We start from the raw sequence: 19,014 nt of genomic DNA on the forward strand, positions 1-19,014 counted from the left end.
TCTTTTGGAGATGGATTGTGATTCACCTTTTTGAGATGTAATATATTCCCTTTATCATGTAATTGACATTGGACTTATATACTAATTCCATTATATACATGATTTTAGTTATCTTGTGGAATTGTGGTTATCAGTCTCCAACTTTGAGATCCTAGAGAGTCAGACTGACTAGAGACAGTAAAGTGTCCAGTGCCACATACCCTAGCTAAATAAGGTACTGTGACAGTAAACCAAAGAGGTGGGTAGTGGAGATTTTAGTTAGGGTTGCCCCAACTAGCTTTGGTAGAGAAAATAGGGTAAGAAAGCAAGAACATATAAGAGGTAAGAGAGAGAGAGAGAGAGAGAGAGAGAGAGAGAGAGAGAGCATTAAACTCACATCTAATGGTGTAGGTGAGTGGGGATGCTCCCCTTTTTCCTCCAACCCTTCTTCTCCTACTTGCCATCCTTTCTTCTCTCCTCCTTCTTCTTTCTCCTTTCTCTTCCTCTCTTGCCTTCAAAAATAGTTTTTGAAAAATGAATGACCTAATAGCTTCTCATATGGTAACTTGAGCTCACTAAGGCTTGTTTGGGGAAATAAATGGGTTTTTCTAATAACTCTTTATATGGAACTTAATTTTACTGAGATTTGTTTGAGAAATAAATGAGTTTTTCTAATAACTCTTTGTTGAATAATGTTGTAATAATAGGCTTTAGGGTTCTATCCAAATAGACCCTTAAGTCCTTTTTGGGTTTTATTTTATTATAAATAGAAGAGTACTATGCTCATTAATGCACAAATCCTAATTCCCCAATTTTTCATGGTATCAGAGCAGGTATAATCACCAAATCCACTTCATCATCTTATTTTTATTCCTCTACGATCTCCACCAACCTAAACATGTGCAATGCCCTAAACCTAAATCTAAACTTGTGCAACACACTTCTTCTCCCAAACCTTAACCTAACCCTACCTAAAAACTCCACCGCCTACCTAAAACCTAATCCTAAACTTGCGCTACCCCTTTTCTCCCTCGTTTTTTGCAATAAACCTCCCATTCCTCCTATCGTAAGTCCAATCTAAACCTAAACCTACGCAACACATTTCTTCTCCCTAATCTAAACCTAACCCTACTTAAAAACTTCACTGCCAACCTAAAACTTGACCCTAAACCTTTTCTCTCTCATTTTTGTGATAAAGCTCCCATTCCCATACTAATCCTCCATGCGCTAAACCCCATTCTACCCAAACCCTAAATCAAAACCTAACCCTTCCTAAACCTCCATGTGCTAATCCCTATCTTACCTAAAACCTAAATCAAAACCTAACCCTAGCCTATCCCACCACCTTTCCTCTCTCTACTTTTGTCCCACAGTTTCTCTGTAAGGGGAGATTTTCCTATGTTAGGATCTCTCTCTTGGTGGTGAGTGTTATCCCACCAAGGGCTCTTACTTGGTTTTTCTCGTGATTTAGATCCATATACTTATTTAGATCTAGAATGTTGGTTTTCTTTGTGGCTCTATCATTAATCTAGATCCCTATAATTGTTTAAATTTAGATTGGTGGTTCTTCTTGTGATTGATTACTGAATCTACACCCATGACGTTTGAAGATTCTGGGACATCAGTTACTCAAGAAGGAGGGGTCGTTCCTCCAATCATAACTACCCTCTCTTCACTATTATCAAGTTGGATGGGAGAAATTATTTGATGTGGTCTTAGTCTTACCATCTGTCGATTGCTAATTGTAGTTATACTAAATTTCTCATAAGTGATTCAATATGCCCTTGCTACTGCTGGTTCTGCTTAGGACAAATGGAAAACTACTAATTAGATGGTAATATCCTACCTTATTAATTATATGTCTCCTTTTATTGCTTAGACATATTTGTTACTTGATTCTACTGCTAAGATTTGCAAGGCTACGAAGACCACTTATTCCCATATCGATAAATGTGCCCAGTATTTTGAACTGAGAAAAAGTTCCATTGGGCTATTCAGAATGAGCTTTCTATGGCTCGCTATTACTCTAATCTATAGGGTATGTGGAATGATATTGTTTATTATGCGACTTATCAACCTATTTGTGAGACTAATGTTGTTGGGTTTAAGAAGCATAAGGAGGAGCTCCGCATTTATGATTTTCTGGTAGGTTTCAATGTGGAATATAATCAAATTAGGTCTAACGTGCTCAATCATGATCCTTCACCCACCCTTTGAGGAGACCTATTCCATAATTCATACTGAGGAACATCAATCTGAGATGCTACAACCTATTTCTCCGGATCGATCTACTTTGGTTTCTACTACTTGTACAAGTTCCCAAACTGCTACTACACATCCTCACCTGATAAATCGGTTGTCAAATGTGACTATTATGGCAAGGAGCATCACACCAGGGAGATTTTTGAAAACTCCATAGACATCCAACCAACTCTCGTGGGCGTAGTCAAGGTCATGGAAAGAACATTCGGGAAAATTTTAAGATTTTAGCTGATTCTGATGGCTCCACTACTGCAGGCTCCTTCTCTACTGAAAAATGGCAATGCTTGGTCGTATGCTGACTTATATGGAATCTTCCATTGTAGATGCTAGCTCTTGTCTACCAACAATCATTGCCTCTCACTCAGCCCAGTCATGTATTATATTTTGTGGTTATAATGCATTTGTTGCCTCCCAGTCTTTTATAATCAACTCTGGGGATACTAATCACATGATTGGTTTGTAGACCTTTCTTTCTACATATTGTCCCTCTTCAGGTAATACCAAAGTTCATGTTGTTGATGGTTCTCTTTTGCCCATTGCTGGATTGCGTTCCATTCAGTGCTCTCCTTCGTTGTCACTGACCTCTATGTTACATGTTCCTTAGTTTTATACTAACTTATTGTCTACTAGTAGTATTACTAAAAATTTCAACTATAAAGTCACTTTCTTTCCTACTCACTGTATGTTTCAGGACTTGGTGACAAGGGCAAAGATTGGTAATAGTAGGATGAGTGCCGGTCTCTATTACCTAAGACACTATTCCCTCACGGGCTTTATATACTTTATCTGATTTGGCACTCTCTGAGCTTTTGGGACACTTTATCTAGATTATTTCCGATGATAGTTAGACATTGTACTACGTATTAGTTTATTTGTGATGCATGTGTTCTGAAAAAACAAACTCAGAATGTCTATCCTCTTTCTCAAAATAGAAGTTTTGTTCCTCCTGATTTAAATCTATCTCATGTTTAGGACCCAACCTATCGTGTCTCTGTTTCTGGCGATAGATGGTTCGTCACTTTTATTGATTGTAATACTCATTCTACTTGGATTTATTTATTCCATCATAAAAGTGAGGTTTTTCAGTATTTCCAAGAATTTCATTGGATGGTTAGGACCCAGTTTGATGTTAAAATCAAGATCCTTCGTACTGGTGATGGTAGGGAATATATGGATGGTTCCTTCCAATCCTATTTGGTTGATCATTGGATTATCCATCATACTAGTTGTGTGGTTATCCCAAAGTAGAATTGTCACACCCCACTTCTAGTAGACCAACTTATTATTAGGAATACCGGTGGTGTGAGTAAGACACATATCTGTCTTACAAACCTACCAGGATCTCTAATAGCAGTACCTTAACATTTCACAATCTCACATCACAAACCAACCAAAAGCAACGGAATCATAAATAAAATAGGAAAAATGTCTAATAATAAATAATATTCATAACCGAGTTATTCTATTTACAATCATTCATGACTTACAACTAATAAGTTTAAATAGTACCATACACAAGCTTGTACCAAAATCACCAAAAAAATATGCCGAACACCTCATGGTGCCGCTTATGCACAGAAATCACAAGCACGGTCCTAGCCATGCTCCTCCACTTCTGGCATCCACCAGTCGCTCACTCCATACTCAGGTCTGGAGGAAAGAGAATAACTAGCCATAGGCACAACCGTACCTGCATCATCATCTAAAAAGTATGTATACGTAGGGTGAGCTTTCCAACTTTCTCAGTGAGGGGTGGGGTTCATGCACATCCAAGTATAACAATCGCAATAATAATTTATGATGCATGATTATAAAAATTAAATACATAGTCCATGATGTTCGTGATGAAATTCATTTATTTTATTATCCACCTACCAATACAACTAAGTCTGGTAAATGCTAGTACGGCACATTAGGTTATGTCTCTTGTCTCAAAACCGCCATCTACTATGCAGGGATACAAACTTTAGCCATGAATAGAATCCTATCGGTCCCCGTATGGGTCCATGGACCACCCAGCAAAACCCTGATAACCCCCTCCTAACTGTCATGGCACTGGTACCAATCATCAGCCACGCCTAACAATTCCTGCCTCCCGTAACAATCACATCATTCCGTGGGTGTAGCATTCCAGAAAGGCACATCGAACATACCACAATGGGTTATCTAACACCTTAACCCCTGCTAGCAAGGGTTCGTAGCATAGGGAATGACACCTAGCCATATATATGCTACATGCCTTCATAATGATACAGTCAGTATGAATTACACGATACCGGTAACACATCAGCCACAAAGTGTGATTCATCTCCAAATACAGTCGCAGGGCATATAATACTGGTAACACCTCAGCCACAAAGTATAAACCGTGATCGTTTACCTAATCTAGCATGCATATAACAGTTTAGTATGGACTACGCAACACCGGTACCAATCATTGGCCACGAAGCGTATCCATTTCCAAATATAGTCCCGAAGCACATGATACCAGTAACACATCGGCCACAAGGTGTAATCCGTGACTACAACTAACTCTAATACACATAATAAATGCATGAATGCAATACACATATGACAATCACGGCACCAGTACCACCTCAACCACGCCAGATTCTGTCTCATACATACAATAAATATATGGTGATCACGGTACCAGTACCACCTTGGCCATAGTGGATCCCGTCATATATATCAATAAACATTTCATATCAAATCCATAATATTATAACATATGATAATCATCATCATCATATGAGCAATATAATTAAACATATTAAATCTACGCTTGTGAGCAATTCTAGAATAATAAACATTCCCAAAATAAGGCAATCCATCCCTCACCTGGTTTATGTTCTTGTGTGTTAGGGTTCAAGTACGGTCACCGATCGATCAACTCAACTTCGACCTCAGGGCTCACGTGCGTCACTGTCCTAGTCACAAACGTAACCATACATCAATACGTATCGAAAACACCGAGAGGGGCCAACAGGGGTCACCCCCAAAGGGTATAGACAAAGTCCTCAAGTGACAGTAATGTCACTAGAAACACCCATCGGAAACAGGGTATTTCTACTGAAAATATCAGTCCTGTTTTCGGTGGAACTGGTAGAGAACTCATAAGGCTCAATGGTTCACCAGAAACAACCCACCAGAAGTAGGTCCAGTGTTTCTGGTGACTTACTTCCGGTGGCAATACAGAATTGCCCAACTCAAATTGGGGCTTTCCGGTTCGGGCCCGATCATAGGGATTTGTTCCATGGAGTTTGTAGGAAATGTTCCTAGCATCATTCTAAGACAATAAAATATCAATTCCTTCTTCCCCCTCTTCTTCCGTTTCTTCCTCTCCTTCTTCTCCTCTTTCACTCCTGTCCTACGTTTGAGAAAAGTGGAAATGAGGAATGAATCTTCATTTCTAACTTATAAGTTAAATAGGCCTTAGGGTCCGTTTGGTTGAACCCTATCCAGATCGATCAGATTAATACGACTTTCGGAGCTTGAGAATCTGACCACATAGGTTGCAATGTGCTCACATCATGAGGAAGATGTGGAGGATGATTTGGGATCATCTGAAGCTGTCTACGTTGCGAGTGGCAAGACCCACGGGCATCGGAACCTTGACAACAACATGTTTGACTCACCGAAAATAGTCAACGGATTCAGGCCCAGGCTATTTCCAATGGCTTATTTCCGGTGGTCAAGACAACTTGCTATCATGACTGCTTGTTGTCCACCAACTGGCCTTGCATGGTTAGTTTCCCTCGGTCGTGCTCATGGTCCCTCGATAACTTCGTTACTTACCGAGATTTATGTGTGAGGAGTCGGGTCACTTACCATCTGGGATTGGAAGGTGCGAACCCCGTTTAGTTAGATTGGCACACGATGCATGAACATGTGGGGTTATCTCTCCCTCTTTAGCAATGGGCTGCTGCGAGCCAAAACCCGGCTGTACTTTTGATCTCCAGTCTAAGACCTATCACAACATTTCAAAATAGACTGGGCCAGGGCACGGGTGTAATAAGAATGGAGTGGCTGAATGTAAGAATCATTTTCGACCTGCGATGGCTTGCTCCTTGATGTTTGAGATGTAGGTCCCTGCTCCCTATTAGAGTGAGATGTCTTCACATATACTCGGTCTTAAGAAACTCATTGAGTTGTTAACTGGGTCTCATACTTTTTTTGTTTCTCCCAATGTGTTTGGTTGTGTTTGTTTTGTTTGTAATCATCAGGTTCTAGGCAAGCTAGACCATCATAGACTCCTTGTATTTTTTTGGGCTACTCTCCCGCTCAAAAGGGATATCAGTGCTATCATCCACCTTCTTGACAGCTCTTTGTTTCCATTGATATGATCTTTCGTGAGACTAAGGCTTACTTTCTACCTTCAAGGGGAGTAATCTAGTAGTGAAGAAGAGGTGAATCAGATTCGTACTTTTGATTGTCCTTTATTCCTTACCATAGATGATGGTAATACTCAGAGGGATACTGAAAAAGAGACTATTGGTCCAGAGGTCCCCATTGGTCCAAAGATTCCTATTAAAGGGAAGCCATCGATTAAGGAGTAGGAGGCTCCCATTCAGGGGGAGCCACGATTCAGTAGAAAACATAAGATGGTCCAGTGATACAGGTATTCTCTCTTAAGAAAAGGAGAACTGACACTACCATTCACACTACTACTGCTACTTCACTGCTTCCTGATCCTGAGTCTTCACTCCAAGGTATAACCTTTCCCCTTACTTTTGGTTAGTCTCTTGATGTTCCTATTGCTCATAGAAAAAGTAATAGGACTTGTACTCATTATCTTATTTCCAATGTGGTTTCATATATTCTTTCCCCATTATATCATGCATCTGTCTTCTTTGTCTTTTATTTCTATTCCTAAAATCTAGAAAGAGGAAAATGCAGAATCTAAGTGGAAGAAGACAATGAATGAGGAAATTAGAACTCTTCACAAGAATTACACATGAGATCTTATTGTTCTTCCCTGCAAAAGTGATCAATTGGCTACAAATGGGTGTTCACGATCGAGCATAAGGCTGATGAGACTATGGATAGGTAAAAGGCAAGACTAGTGGTAAAGGGCTTTACTCAGACTTATTGAATTAACTATCGTGAGACTTTTACTCCTATGGAAAAAATGAATATAGTTCGAGTCATCATCTCTTGTGCAATGAACTGAGGATCGGAGCTATAGCAATTGAATGTCAAGAATGTTTTTCTTCATGGAGAGCTGACTGAAGGGGTATGTATGGACATTCCACCAGGATAACTCTAGTCCAGAAACCCAAGGCAAAGTGTGTAGACTGAAGAGAGCTCTTTATGGATTTAAGCAATCTCTCAGGGCATAGTTTGGTCACTTCCACAAGGCCATGATAGCAGGCGGCTTCACTTAGTGTATTGTTGATCATACTTTATTTATTAAAAAGGTGGGTGGTCAGATTATTGTGCTGATAGTATATGTGGATGATTGCCGTTACTAGCAATGATACAGATGAAATTTCAAAGCTCAAAACCTATCTTGGTAAGGAGTTTGAGATCAAGGACCTAGAAATGTTGAAATACTTTCTTGGTATTAAGGTTGCACATTCGACCAAAGGTATTGTTCTCTCTCAGAGACTGGTATGTTAGGATGTAAACCCTTAACTACTCCCATTAAGGCTAACTCTCATCCCAAAAGTAAGAACTCAAATTAGAAAAAAACCTCTTTTTGAAACAACAAATAAAGATCGCTCCCCAGTATCCCATAAAGAGACCAAGAAATCACAAAGCCTTTCTCTGCTTGGCTTTGGATACCCCACCACAGAATCGAAAAGAGTGTGGCTTGACATTGCTTAGCCAAAAGATCGATATTGGTGTTCATGGAGGGCGCACCCCACACAGCTCGAGCCCAAGACTCACAAATCTTGGGTTTTGATGATGAGGAAACCATTTTGGTATTAGCGGAGACCTTTACAGAGGAACCGATGAGGCAAAGAGAGGTAACAAGTGTAGCATGAGGCGTTGAAAGGTGATTTTCCACTGTTTAGGGTTTGAGGTGAGAAGGGTTAAAACTATGAGAAGGGATAAAGAATAGGCAAGAGGGTAATAAATCGGTAGTAATGACGGAAATCGACAGGGCTGAATGTTGATGAAAGCAAAAGTAAATGTGAAACAGCTAGACAGTTGAGACGGTCATTTAGAGGGAATGTGTTGCCAATGGTAAAAAGAGGATCGACTACCTAGAACCAAGTAAAGTTGGGAGAAGGTGAAGCGACAAAGTAAGAGAGACAAGTGAGGGAGTAGATTAGAGGGAAAAAAAGTTAGAGGTGACACATGGGAGGAGAGGAGTGTTGTTTTTCCATTGTGGAGTAAGAAGGCCCATTTTGATAACCATTATGTTTGATTGTTTTTAGGTTTAATAATCATCATTCCAGTAAATAAATAAATAAACAAATAAAGATATTGTTATGTAATCATTTATCTTTTCATGATCTAGAAGGAATAAAGATCTATTGTCTCCTTGTGAGTAAGGGTGTCAAATTGGAATAGGAATCGAAAACCGAATCCAGTTCTAGATCAAATACCCTAAACCAAATTCAACCCATTATAATATGGTTAAATCCCAGATCTGAAATAAGTAATTATAATTCAGTTCGGTCCGGATCTGGATTTATGCCAATAACTGGCGGTTCTAACCGAAAGCGGACCAAATAACTTAATATCATTTTTTCCTCTTAACTAAAAACTTGACGTAACTTATATGGAAACCCGACATAATCAATGACCTAAATGATAAATCATCCAACAGAGTTTCAATTATAGCCCAACTCTAAAACCCCTTGTCTGTCAATTATCATTTAGGAGATTGATTGCTCAAGATCATTAACGATATTTAGTTTCAATAACTTAAATGATAAATCATCTAATAGAATTTTAAGTAGTGAAATTAACGATATTAGAAGTTCAATAGATGATCGATTGCTTACGATCATTCAACATGGATACATGTCCATTGATAGCTCATGATTTTTTGTTCATTCTTTTGTTGGGGGAGACCAATAACCTAGTGAATGAGCATTTATATTTTGTAATCTGAATAGCAGCTGCATAAAAAAAATTGAATTTGAAATTGGATAACTGGAACCAAATAAGAACCAAATACAAAACTCGAATAGGAACCAGAACCGGACTGGAACCGGATAGGTCGGGTATGAGTACCAATTTTCAAAACTGAGACTGGACTTGGTCCGGTTCTGGATCACACTAACACTCCTTGGAACCAAAACCGAAACCAGACCGAATACCTGGTTCCAGACCGATTGACACCCTTACTTGTGAGAGGCCTCAAGGAGATAAGAGGAATCGAACTCAGAACCACATGCTTCCTAAGGTGTGGGTCCCTTGCCAACTCGGCTAAACCCAAGGGTTGAATATTTGTATCCATTATGATAGTCAAATTCTTCTAATATTTCAATGTTATTACAGACTTAGGCTGCATTTGGAAATGTTTCGTGCAAAAAATTGAAATTTTAGTTTCTTTTTTTTTTCACTTTTTGTTCCAAAAAAATGGAACGAAGAAATGCCTTTTGTCATTCCATCAATTCTCATTTCTAGCGTTTTTTTTTTTTTTGGAAACACACCATAAATGCAGCAAACGCTTTATTCCATTTTTTCGTTCTTATAGAACGAAAAAACTCCAGAAACGTTTTTCTGGAACGTTACCAAACGCAGCCTTAGTTTCTCAATGTAAGTACCTAAACGACAACCTTTTTAAAATAGGTTTTATTGAGTTAGTTTGCAATGACAAAGAATGAGCAAAGAATAAATTTTTTGACAACTTGCATTATTTTTACCGATGCTCTCCCTAGTGTTTGAAAGTGAAGGTTGATTAAAAAATTAGGATCAGAGAGTAATGTAAGACTGACCAAGGAGTTTGTCTAGTCCTAACGCCGTGAACCCTCATATTAAACACATTTCTTAGGAATTGGAGACTTAAATACAATTTGATTCATCCTCGTCAAATTTAGTTTCAAATACAAGCTCAATCAATTGACTTTAGCCCCATCACATAAGTGCATATTGAGTTCAACCAAAGGCATGAGTGTTAAAACTTGCAATAATTGACTCTATAATCTCATGAACCAAACATATTATATCATGCATTCATAGCCGGAGCCAAGGGTCTAAGGATTACCCCACATGTAAGATATTTGTTTGTTATACATGATATAGTTGATAAAATTGGATGCCTCGAGAATCAAGTAAGGTGCAAATGTTGCGACCTAGTGGTCAAGCAGTCGAAACAGTCTTGACATTCTCGTGGTAAGGCTGCATTTTTTTTTTTTTTTGGTTAACACAGGGCATCCAGGCCTTTGACCTGACTAGTCCTATGGACCCATATTGACCCCACAACCGCATTGACTGGATCGCACCAGGATTGAATGAGAACCATTCAACTTTCACTAAAAGTAAGTAAGGAACTAAAGATGCATTCAACGTTTTCCCCCACCACTTTTGGTTCCCCCTATTAATATATAAATCTGTGATTTAAGATATGAGGGACAAGAGCTTATGTGGGTTATTAGCCCCATAACACCTGACCCCCAACCACCATCACCCCACTTGTACTTACACTTATATATAGAGATGACTCATTGTTTATATCTGTTTTGCAATAAAACTTTGTAGGTAAGGAAAACGTGGTAACGTGTGAAGTAAAAGCCGAGACATGCCTTGACTTAGCTAAAACCACTTTTTCAAGGAAAATTTACAGCTTGACCCCTTAGAGAATGCCACTATTAGAGAGACACCCCCTGTATAACTTACAATTACGCTCAGGACCCTTTATTACCAATCTCTATTAAGGAATATACCTTAAATGCTGATATCAGCTGGTCTATTTTTTTTTTTTTTTTTTACTAAATACCCTTATAAAAAGTGAAGTACCCAATGTACTCACTCTTAACCCCCAAACCCCAATTTGATATTGAGCTCCTTCATCCCCAAATCGTTTTCTCTCTGTGAAAAGCATCGATGGATGGAGAATGGCGATTTCTCTCTGTGAAGAGTAGTAACTACAAACCAGCAACGAGCGATGACGGGAGGTGGTCTACACTACTTCTTCCCCAAATCGGGGACTCAAAAGCTTAAAGGTTGCAAACTTAATCAATATGGGAATAATTTTCAAAAAGCCTAACGAAATGAAGAACCCCTCAAAAGTAATTGATGCTTAAGAGTAATGAGATTAAATCAACTAACATTTTTTTACCCACCCAAAAACCAAAAGAAAAAAGGGAATAAATTAAATTGCAATTGCAGGACACAGGCATAGAAGGAGCAGAGGGAAAAGACCAAGTGGTGTTTCTGAATTGAGGAGAAGTGAGCACAGAGAAGTCATCGTAAGGAGTATTGCTGGATTGCAGTGGAAGGGATAGGTGTAACTCCGTAATTTGATTAAACCCCCTACTTTATATTCAATGTTCAGGTAAGGAAGCTGAGGAAAACAAGGCAACATTGGCATGGTGGGTTGTTGTAGAGTGCTTGAAGGGCAAAGATGACCCTACTTGTCGATGCCCAGCCTGCTTGCATCACTGGAAACCTCATCAGGAAGCATGGGCACACAGGTACAATTCTAACCCCATATTGAGCAAGTGTACCTTAGATAGAAGAACAAACCCAAAGTTGGTGTCAAAAAGGTAGTGTAACCAACAGGTCCAAACAGCTGGCTGGTGGGGCTACCAGAAACCAAAAATTTTATTAGTCTGCCTAGTAGGGCACACCTCTGCAGACCAGTTCCCAATTTTTTTACCATGAATAAAGATTTGGTTGGGGATCATAACCCACCTTATACCTCAGTAGGCAGAAATGTACAAATAAAGTTATAAATCAATAACCTAGTTAGCTATACTAGGTGATTTAGAAGAAAAAAAAAAAAGAGCAAACCAGTGCCCGAGGCTCCTTCAAGGTCTAGGAGGGGCAAGTGTGTAAGCAACCTTACCCCTTGCTTTGCAGAAGAGGTTGTTTCCAAGTTTTGAACCTATGACCAACAGGTTGCAGTAGTGCAACTTAAACGTTGTGCCACAAGCGTGCCCACTACTAGGTGATTTAGAAGGTACCAGCCAAACAGACCCCTAGGTCTGCTTTAGTTGTACTATATAAACTAAATGGCAGCAGAAAGTCACTCATCTCAATCGATTTGCTGCTACTACATTAAGGAGAAGATAAGAAGGAAGGAGAAGGAAAGAAGGGAAGAAGAGGAAATAGAGAAGGAATTGTTGCACCTGAGGCAGCTCCTGGACCAGTACTGCACACATGTAAGGAAATCTGCCAAGTATAATAAGAGAAATAGTTGGTTCAACTGAATTGCTAACTAGGGTTAGGGATTTTAGTCCATTAAGGACCGTATCAAGTCCCTGTGGACTGATTAGCTTCCCTGTAGAAGAATCCCCAAATTCGGGAGGGTTCAGGGACTATAATTGTTTGAAGACTGTCCCTGTAAACCCCAAAGCACAGGGTTTTCATCATTTCAGTGGAATCATATGTAACTGAGGCTGGAATAGAGTTGATTAGGTAGAATTCTGCCAAAAACTTTAAGGAATTTCATTCCATATTGAAATTGGGATTTCTATGAGAATTTAATTAATTTCTTTCCTGAAATTCTATTACAAGTTTAATTAGGGCTAGAACATTAATTCTATGATTGTAAACACTTGTATCCAACCCTAATTAAGTGACTAAATTAGGGGAAATGGTTCAATTTTACAGAAATACCTTAATTCCTATTTAATTTCTGAAATTTCTGTAAAATGGGATGTGTAAGACCTAGGTTAATTAATTGGACCCTGAAGGTGGGTCAATAGACAACCACACCTACCCACAAGACCCATTCTGTATAGACAGAGTAGCCAGGTTAAGAGCTGAACACAATTTTGAGGATGCAATTCATAGTAGCACATTGCCAGAATTGAATTCTGCAGAAAAGGGGGCACTGGCAGTTGTGAGCGATCGGCTGATGGATACCCAGCTGACCTACCAGTGAGGCCAGAACCCAGAATGGCTAGTAATGTGGCTAGTGGGTCTTCTATATATGGTTAAGGTCTGCTGACACCTTTTTCAGTAGAATTAGTTCCTAGTAGGGAAAAAGGGTTGTGATGAGGATCTTAGAACCTCAAATGACTGATGTGGCCACATGGTACCTTGTCCAAATGTGAGTCCCACTGACATATCTCTTTAATGAAGTTGGCCCTACTAACAAGAAGTCTGTAAGGAAGGGGACTATGTAATGGAAATCCCATTAGGACCTGGATTCTAGGATTTTAAGTTAAACTGAGTAGTTTCAACTAGTAGAGTTATTTATTAATATATATATATATATATATATATCATACTATTATATAAAAGTATGTACTCATGCTTCGTGGTTAATCTTTCCTTGAATTATTTTATCCTTCTTATTTATTTAAATACCTTAACTTCTTCATTATCATTTTTTTCATATTCCTTATTGTTTCTATTCTTTTTGGTACCCTCCAGTTTCTCTAAATCTTTAATGCATCCATTTTTCCCAAAAATAAAAAATCTTGTAAATCTTTTAAAATTTAATTACTATAACTAAATATAGTGATAAATAACCACTGACGTTTAACCGACCAAGACCTGGTATCCCCTGCCTCACCTTCATCAAGCGCATCTTCACGCAATCAGAGATCACTCACTTCCTTCAGCGGCACATAAGTTGCTCCTTCAATTTTCTCCCTCTTCAAACTTCGATTGCTTCGATTCGCCTTTGCGCGATTGATTCAAGGTACTATCCTGCCGCTGCTCAACTCTGTTACGTTCAGTCTCTCCTAAACATTGGTATTGCTCTTTGACGATATGTAGAGGCTAAGGTATTGATGGAATCATCCCTCTCTACTTCTGCAACTGAACTTGATAAAACCCCTTCTCACTTCTCTTACCCATCTTCATCTCCGTCCCACATTGCTTTGTTGCCATCCCTTTGTATGGATTAATGATATTAGAAGAGGGTTGAATACTAATGATTAACTCATCCATTTTTAATTGTATGGATTAATAGTCAATTAAAGTTTGTTTTAGTAAAACGGCACTGATCAATTCAATAACTGAGGAGGAATTCCATTTAAAGGCAAACAAGAGATAGTATTTGAGAGAGAGAGAGAGAGAGAGAGAGAAAGAGAGAGAGAGAGAGAGAGATTTCAAATGTTGGCAATTGGGTCTTTTTAGAATTCCGGTGATAAGAAATTTTTTTCGCAATCGATCCTGATTTTTTTTTTTTTTACTTAGCATTGTTCTCTCCAGTGCGTTGCCGCCTCCAATCGATCCTGGTGGCCATTCCTTCATCATCGCCAAATTCAACATACAAAACCCTGGATATACAAAGGTAAAATCAAATCTGAAGTGCAATAGATACTAGCCAGTTACTAATCTGCAAGACTTGAACAACCAATTAAATTAAAATTTTAATAAAAGCAATTATGGAGTAGGACGAGAGAGAGAGATGTGTCCTATCCTTTTCTTGCATTACTTAGTGTTGGTCCCTGAAGACTTGAAGGTTTTTGTTATTTATTTAACTTTTAATGAATAAAATGATGATTAGTGTAAATTTAATTTTTAGTTACACTAGGGATTTTACGTTTATCTTGCATTCGATGGTGTAATAAAGTTCTAATAAATTGTTGTTTCATGATAAGATTATTGTGGTCTCAGATGCTCTCGATGTCAATTCTCAAGTTGTTTTCTTTTACTCTATTTGAACTTTTTGGGTAAGACTAACTTGAGTTGTCTTGTGGGATTGCTGAAAGCATTGTAATGTTTCCTAGACCACCTAAGTACCTTACTGTCTCATTGGTAGCCTGCCCAAGTTATAGATGGATTGGATAATTATACCCTCTGACTGTTGAAAAAGGGCTTTTTTCCATTAGATGTCATGTGATTATGCATGGCTATACCAATCAAACCTCTCCCCATCCAGTGAACGAGGGTTGCATCCAGCTTCATTTTTTTTCACTATGGTTGCTTCTTCATGTAGCAGATATAGCTTACTGGGAAAAGAAATATATGTAAACTGAGGAGTTGTATGATAACACTCTTCTGAAAAGATTCTCTTGGCTGATCAATTTGCTAGCAAGTATTACTGTCTTCTTCTTTCAGTACCTTCCACTTGAGAGAAGTTCTCAATAATATTTAGAGCTTGATAGACATTCTTGGACTTGATATTTGCATTCTTTCCATTTGTATGATTCTCTAGGCTTACTGGACAAATGGTGTGGTCTCACCGGCAGAAGTCGCCCTGGCTTTTCAAAACGGACAGGAGGCCTTTCAAATAGGAGGATGGAAAGCAACAGGTCCTGATGGTTACCCAGCGATGGTCCCCTCCCATATTGAATTTACCTTTTCCCCCATTGTTTTGAAATTTTCTATTAATCTTTTCAACTCCTAGGAATTTTATATACGTTAATTTGGTGTTTTGGTATTTTCTTCCCTCCCCCCCTCATATGAAAAAATAAAATAACAAATGATAGGAAGTTAGAACTGTGGGAGGTTTAGGTTTTTTTTTTTATAGGTGGTCATGCTTTCTTCCTTTTCCTTTCCTCCATTTTGGCAAAGACAATGTCTTTGGTCGTCATAGACGTTGTGAGGTGTGATATTTTTGGTCTCTCTCTCTCTCTCTCTCTCTCTCTCTCTCGACCTATGATTGGGGTTTTATTTCATCTTCAATTTCTTACAATTATTAGAACTTATTTATATCCTGCTTTAATGTGCAATCTTGCTACCTAAATCTACTGTAAGCATCTCTCAAGTTGTATTTCTTTCTCTTTTGAGAGTCTTAAACTGTTATTAAGAATGAAAATTCCTTGGGTTTAATTTAAATGTCCTGTTGCACAAATTTTTTTTTATTTTGGTATAACATTCTCACATTTTCTAATTTTTTTAATCTTTTTGTCCAGGTTGTTGATATATTTCTTGTTGTTTCTGTGAAGTTGGTATGGTATGGATTTCTCGATTACCTTTTTATTTGAATTCCATATATAGGGTCTATAACCTTAAACATGTCCCCCATTCAGCATAGTGTTTACTTCCAATAGATTTACTTTTTAAAATCTAGGCTTGTTCAAATTGTAACTCAATTGCCTTTCCTTTATTAGATCACTATGCCACCAAAATATATAGCAACTGACACTCAACGTCAAAGATACAATGGAAATAAAAGGACCATTAGAGAAACCCTGCATACAAATAAAAGAAACAAAAATCAGGCATGGCTACTGAAAGCCCAACTTGTCGAATCAAGTTCTACATCTTCAAATTCTGAAAATTTTGAAAATCAACCATCTGGTTTGAAAGGTTAGTATTAGAATAATTATATTTTAAAAATTATTAAGATTAATTTGATTTTTCTTTATTTATTATTATTTTTTTTTGGGACACAGGAGTATTTGAACCACAAAATTCTACAGTACATGTACTTAAAAAAGTACCTCCATGTACCCATTGTGGAGCAAAGAAATTTGAATATGAACCACCTTCATTCTGTTGTTGTAATGGAAATGTTGTTTTGGCATCTACAACGGTTCCAGATGAATTATATACTTTATTTACTTCTCAAACATCTGAAGCCATTGAATTCCGTAGATATATACATGCTTACAATAGTATATTTTCCTTCACATCTCTTGGAGTTCATGTCGACAAAGATCTTGCAAATGGAAAAGATGGTATATATACCTTTAGAGCTCAAGGACAATTATATCATGATTTGCCTCCAATTTTGCCGAAAAAATACAATCCATGCTATTTGCAATTATACTTTTATGATACTGATAATGAACTTCAGAATAGGATGAAAATGTTACAATATTCAAAACTCAAAGAGCCTATCGTGTCAAAACTAATGGATATCCTATCAATTAATCAATACGCAAGGTTCTTTAAAAGTTTGAAAGACGTTCATTTGTTGGAGAATAATGAGATTATAATCACAAGTGACGTACATCTTGATCAGAGAGTTTACAATTTACCATCAGTCGACCAAGTTGCAGCTATTTGGGTAGATGGAAATAATCCCCATAGAACTGAAAATTGTGATATAGTAATAGAAAGACATTCAGGGAAGAAACATCGAGTGGTACATTATTATGGTTGTTATGATGCCTTACAATATCCTCTTTTATATCCAAATGGGGAAGTCGGCTGGCACAGGAGCATTAAACAAAAGAATGTAACAGGTAGAGTTTTGCATGATTTAACAAGCGAGGAGTCTATATTTAATAGAGAAGGCGACTTTGAAGGTATGTTTAACTATTAGATTTATATTTTTTAATGTTTAAGGTTTAAATGTTAAAATAATTTATATATGTCAAATTATAGGATTTGATGAGAGTAACAAGAACAAGGTATCTCCCAGAGCATATTATTGTCATAAGCTTCAGATTCGAGATGGTCATCGTTCTATTCTTCTATATGCTGGTCGATTGCTACATCAATATGTTGTAGATATGTATATCAAAATTGAAGCAACACGATTAGATTTTTTTCGAGCAAAACAGTCAAATATCCGAGCAGAATTATATCAAGAAATAGTTGATAGTATTTTAGCTGGAGAAACAAGAGGTGATCAAGTTGGGACAAAGTTTGTTTTACATGCATCATTTATTGGAGGACCAAGAGATATACGTCGAAGGTATCTTGATGCTATAGCTTTAGTATAAAAATATGGAAAACCTGATCTTTTCATCACTATGACATGCAATCCAGATTGGGTTGAGATACAAGAAGAATTAAAACAATGACAAGTTCCACAAGATAGACCAGATCTTACAGCTAGGATATTTCGAGCAAAGTTACATGATCTAAAAGATCAATTATTCAAGAAAGGGATCCTTGGTAAAGTGGCTGCACACGTACATGTTGTTGAATTTCAAAAAAGGGAGCTTCCACATACACACATACTGATAATAATGCACAAGGACTTCAAGATAACAAATGCTGATGTTTTTGATAAATTTGTATGTGCAGAAATCCCAGATTTTAATGAAGATCTGGTTTTATATGAGAAATTTATGAAACATATGATGCACGGACCCTGTGGAGATTTGAATAAACTAAATGCTTGTATGAGGAATGGAGTGTGTAAGAGTCGATATCCTCGTTCATTTATTGAAAATACCATGTAAGATAAAGATTCTTACCCTATTTATAGACGAAGAAATACTGGAATACAAGTTAAGGTACGACGACATTATTTGGATAACAGATGGGTTGTTCCTTATAATTCATACCTTTTGACAAGATATGATTGCCATATTAATGTTGAGATATGTTCTGGATTGAAGGCAGTAAAGTACCTATACAAATATTTTTATAAAGAACATTATCGTGTGGTTGTTTCTATATCACATGGTAATGCAGAATATTTACTTGATGAAATCAAGCAATACAGAGATGCAAGATGGGTGTCAGCACCAGAAGCCATGTGGAGAATTTTTTAATTCAATTTGAATGAAATATGTTATCAATTTACAATTGCATCTACCCAATAGGCAAATGATATGGTACTGGGAGAAACAAGATTTGAAAAATGTTCTTCATTAAGATAATACATATAAAACAATGTTGACTGAGTTTTTTCAAATGAACTGTGTAGATCCGAAAGCCAAAAAATTTCTGTATAGAGAATTTCCAAAGCATTATTTGTGGAACAGGCAAAAAAAAATGCTGGACAGAAAGGAAGATAAAAGAATCAATAGGCCGTGTTAATTCAACCAAACCTTCTGAAGGAGA

General features: G+C 37.6%; 1 protein-coding gene across 1 annotated transcript; it reads left to right on the forward strand.

Moving 5' to 3' along the window:
* The first annotated feature begins 14,414 nt into the window (after positions 1–14,414).
* LOC122060624 lies at positions 14,415–18,580 on the forward strand. Its single transcript, XM_042623755.1, has 5 exons — positions 14,415–14,614; positions 16,182–16,222; positions 16,380–16,578; positions 16,665–17,522; positions 17,602–18,580. Exons 2-5 carry the CDS (start codon positions 16,220–16,222, stop codon positions 17,940–17,942), a joined length of 1,401 nt encoding a protein of 466 aa, XP_042479689.1. The 5' UTR covers positions 14,415–14,614; positions 16,182–16,219; the 3' UTR covers positions 17,943–18,580.
* Positions 18,581–19,014: the final 434 nt, after the last annotated feature.

The sequence above is a fragment of the Macadamia integrifolia genome, chromosome 14, assembly GCF_013358625.1.
Source record: "Macadamia integrifolia cultivar HAES 741 chromosome 14, SCU_Mint_v3, whole genome shotgun sequence".
Classification (NCBI taxonomy): Eukaryota; Viridiplantae; Streptophyta; class Magnoliopsida; order Proteales; family Proteaceae; genus Macadamia; species Macadamia integrifolia.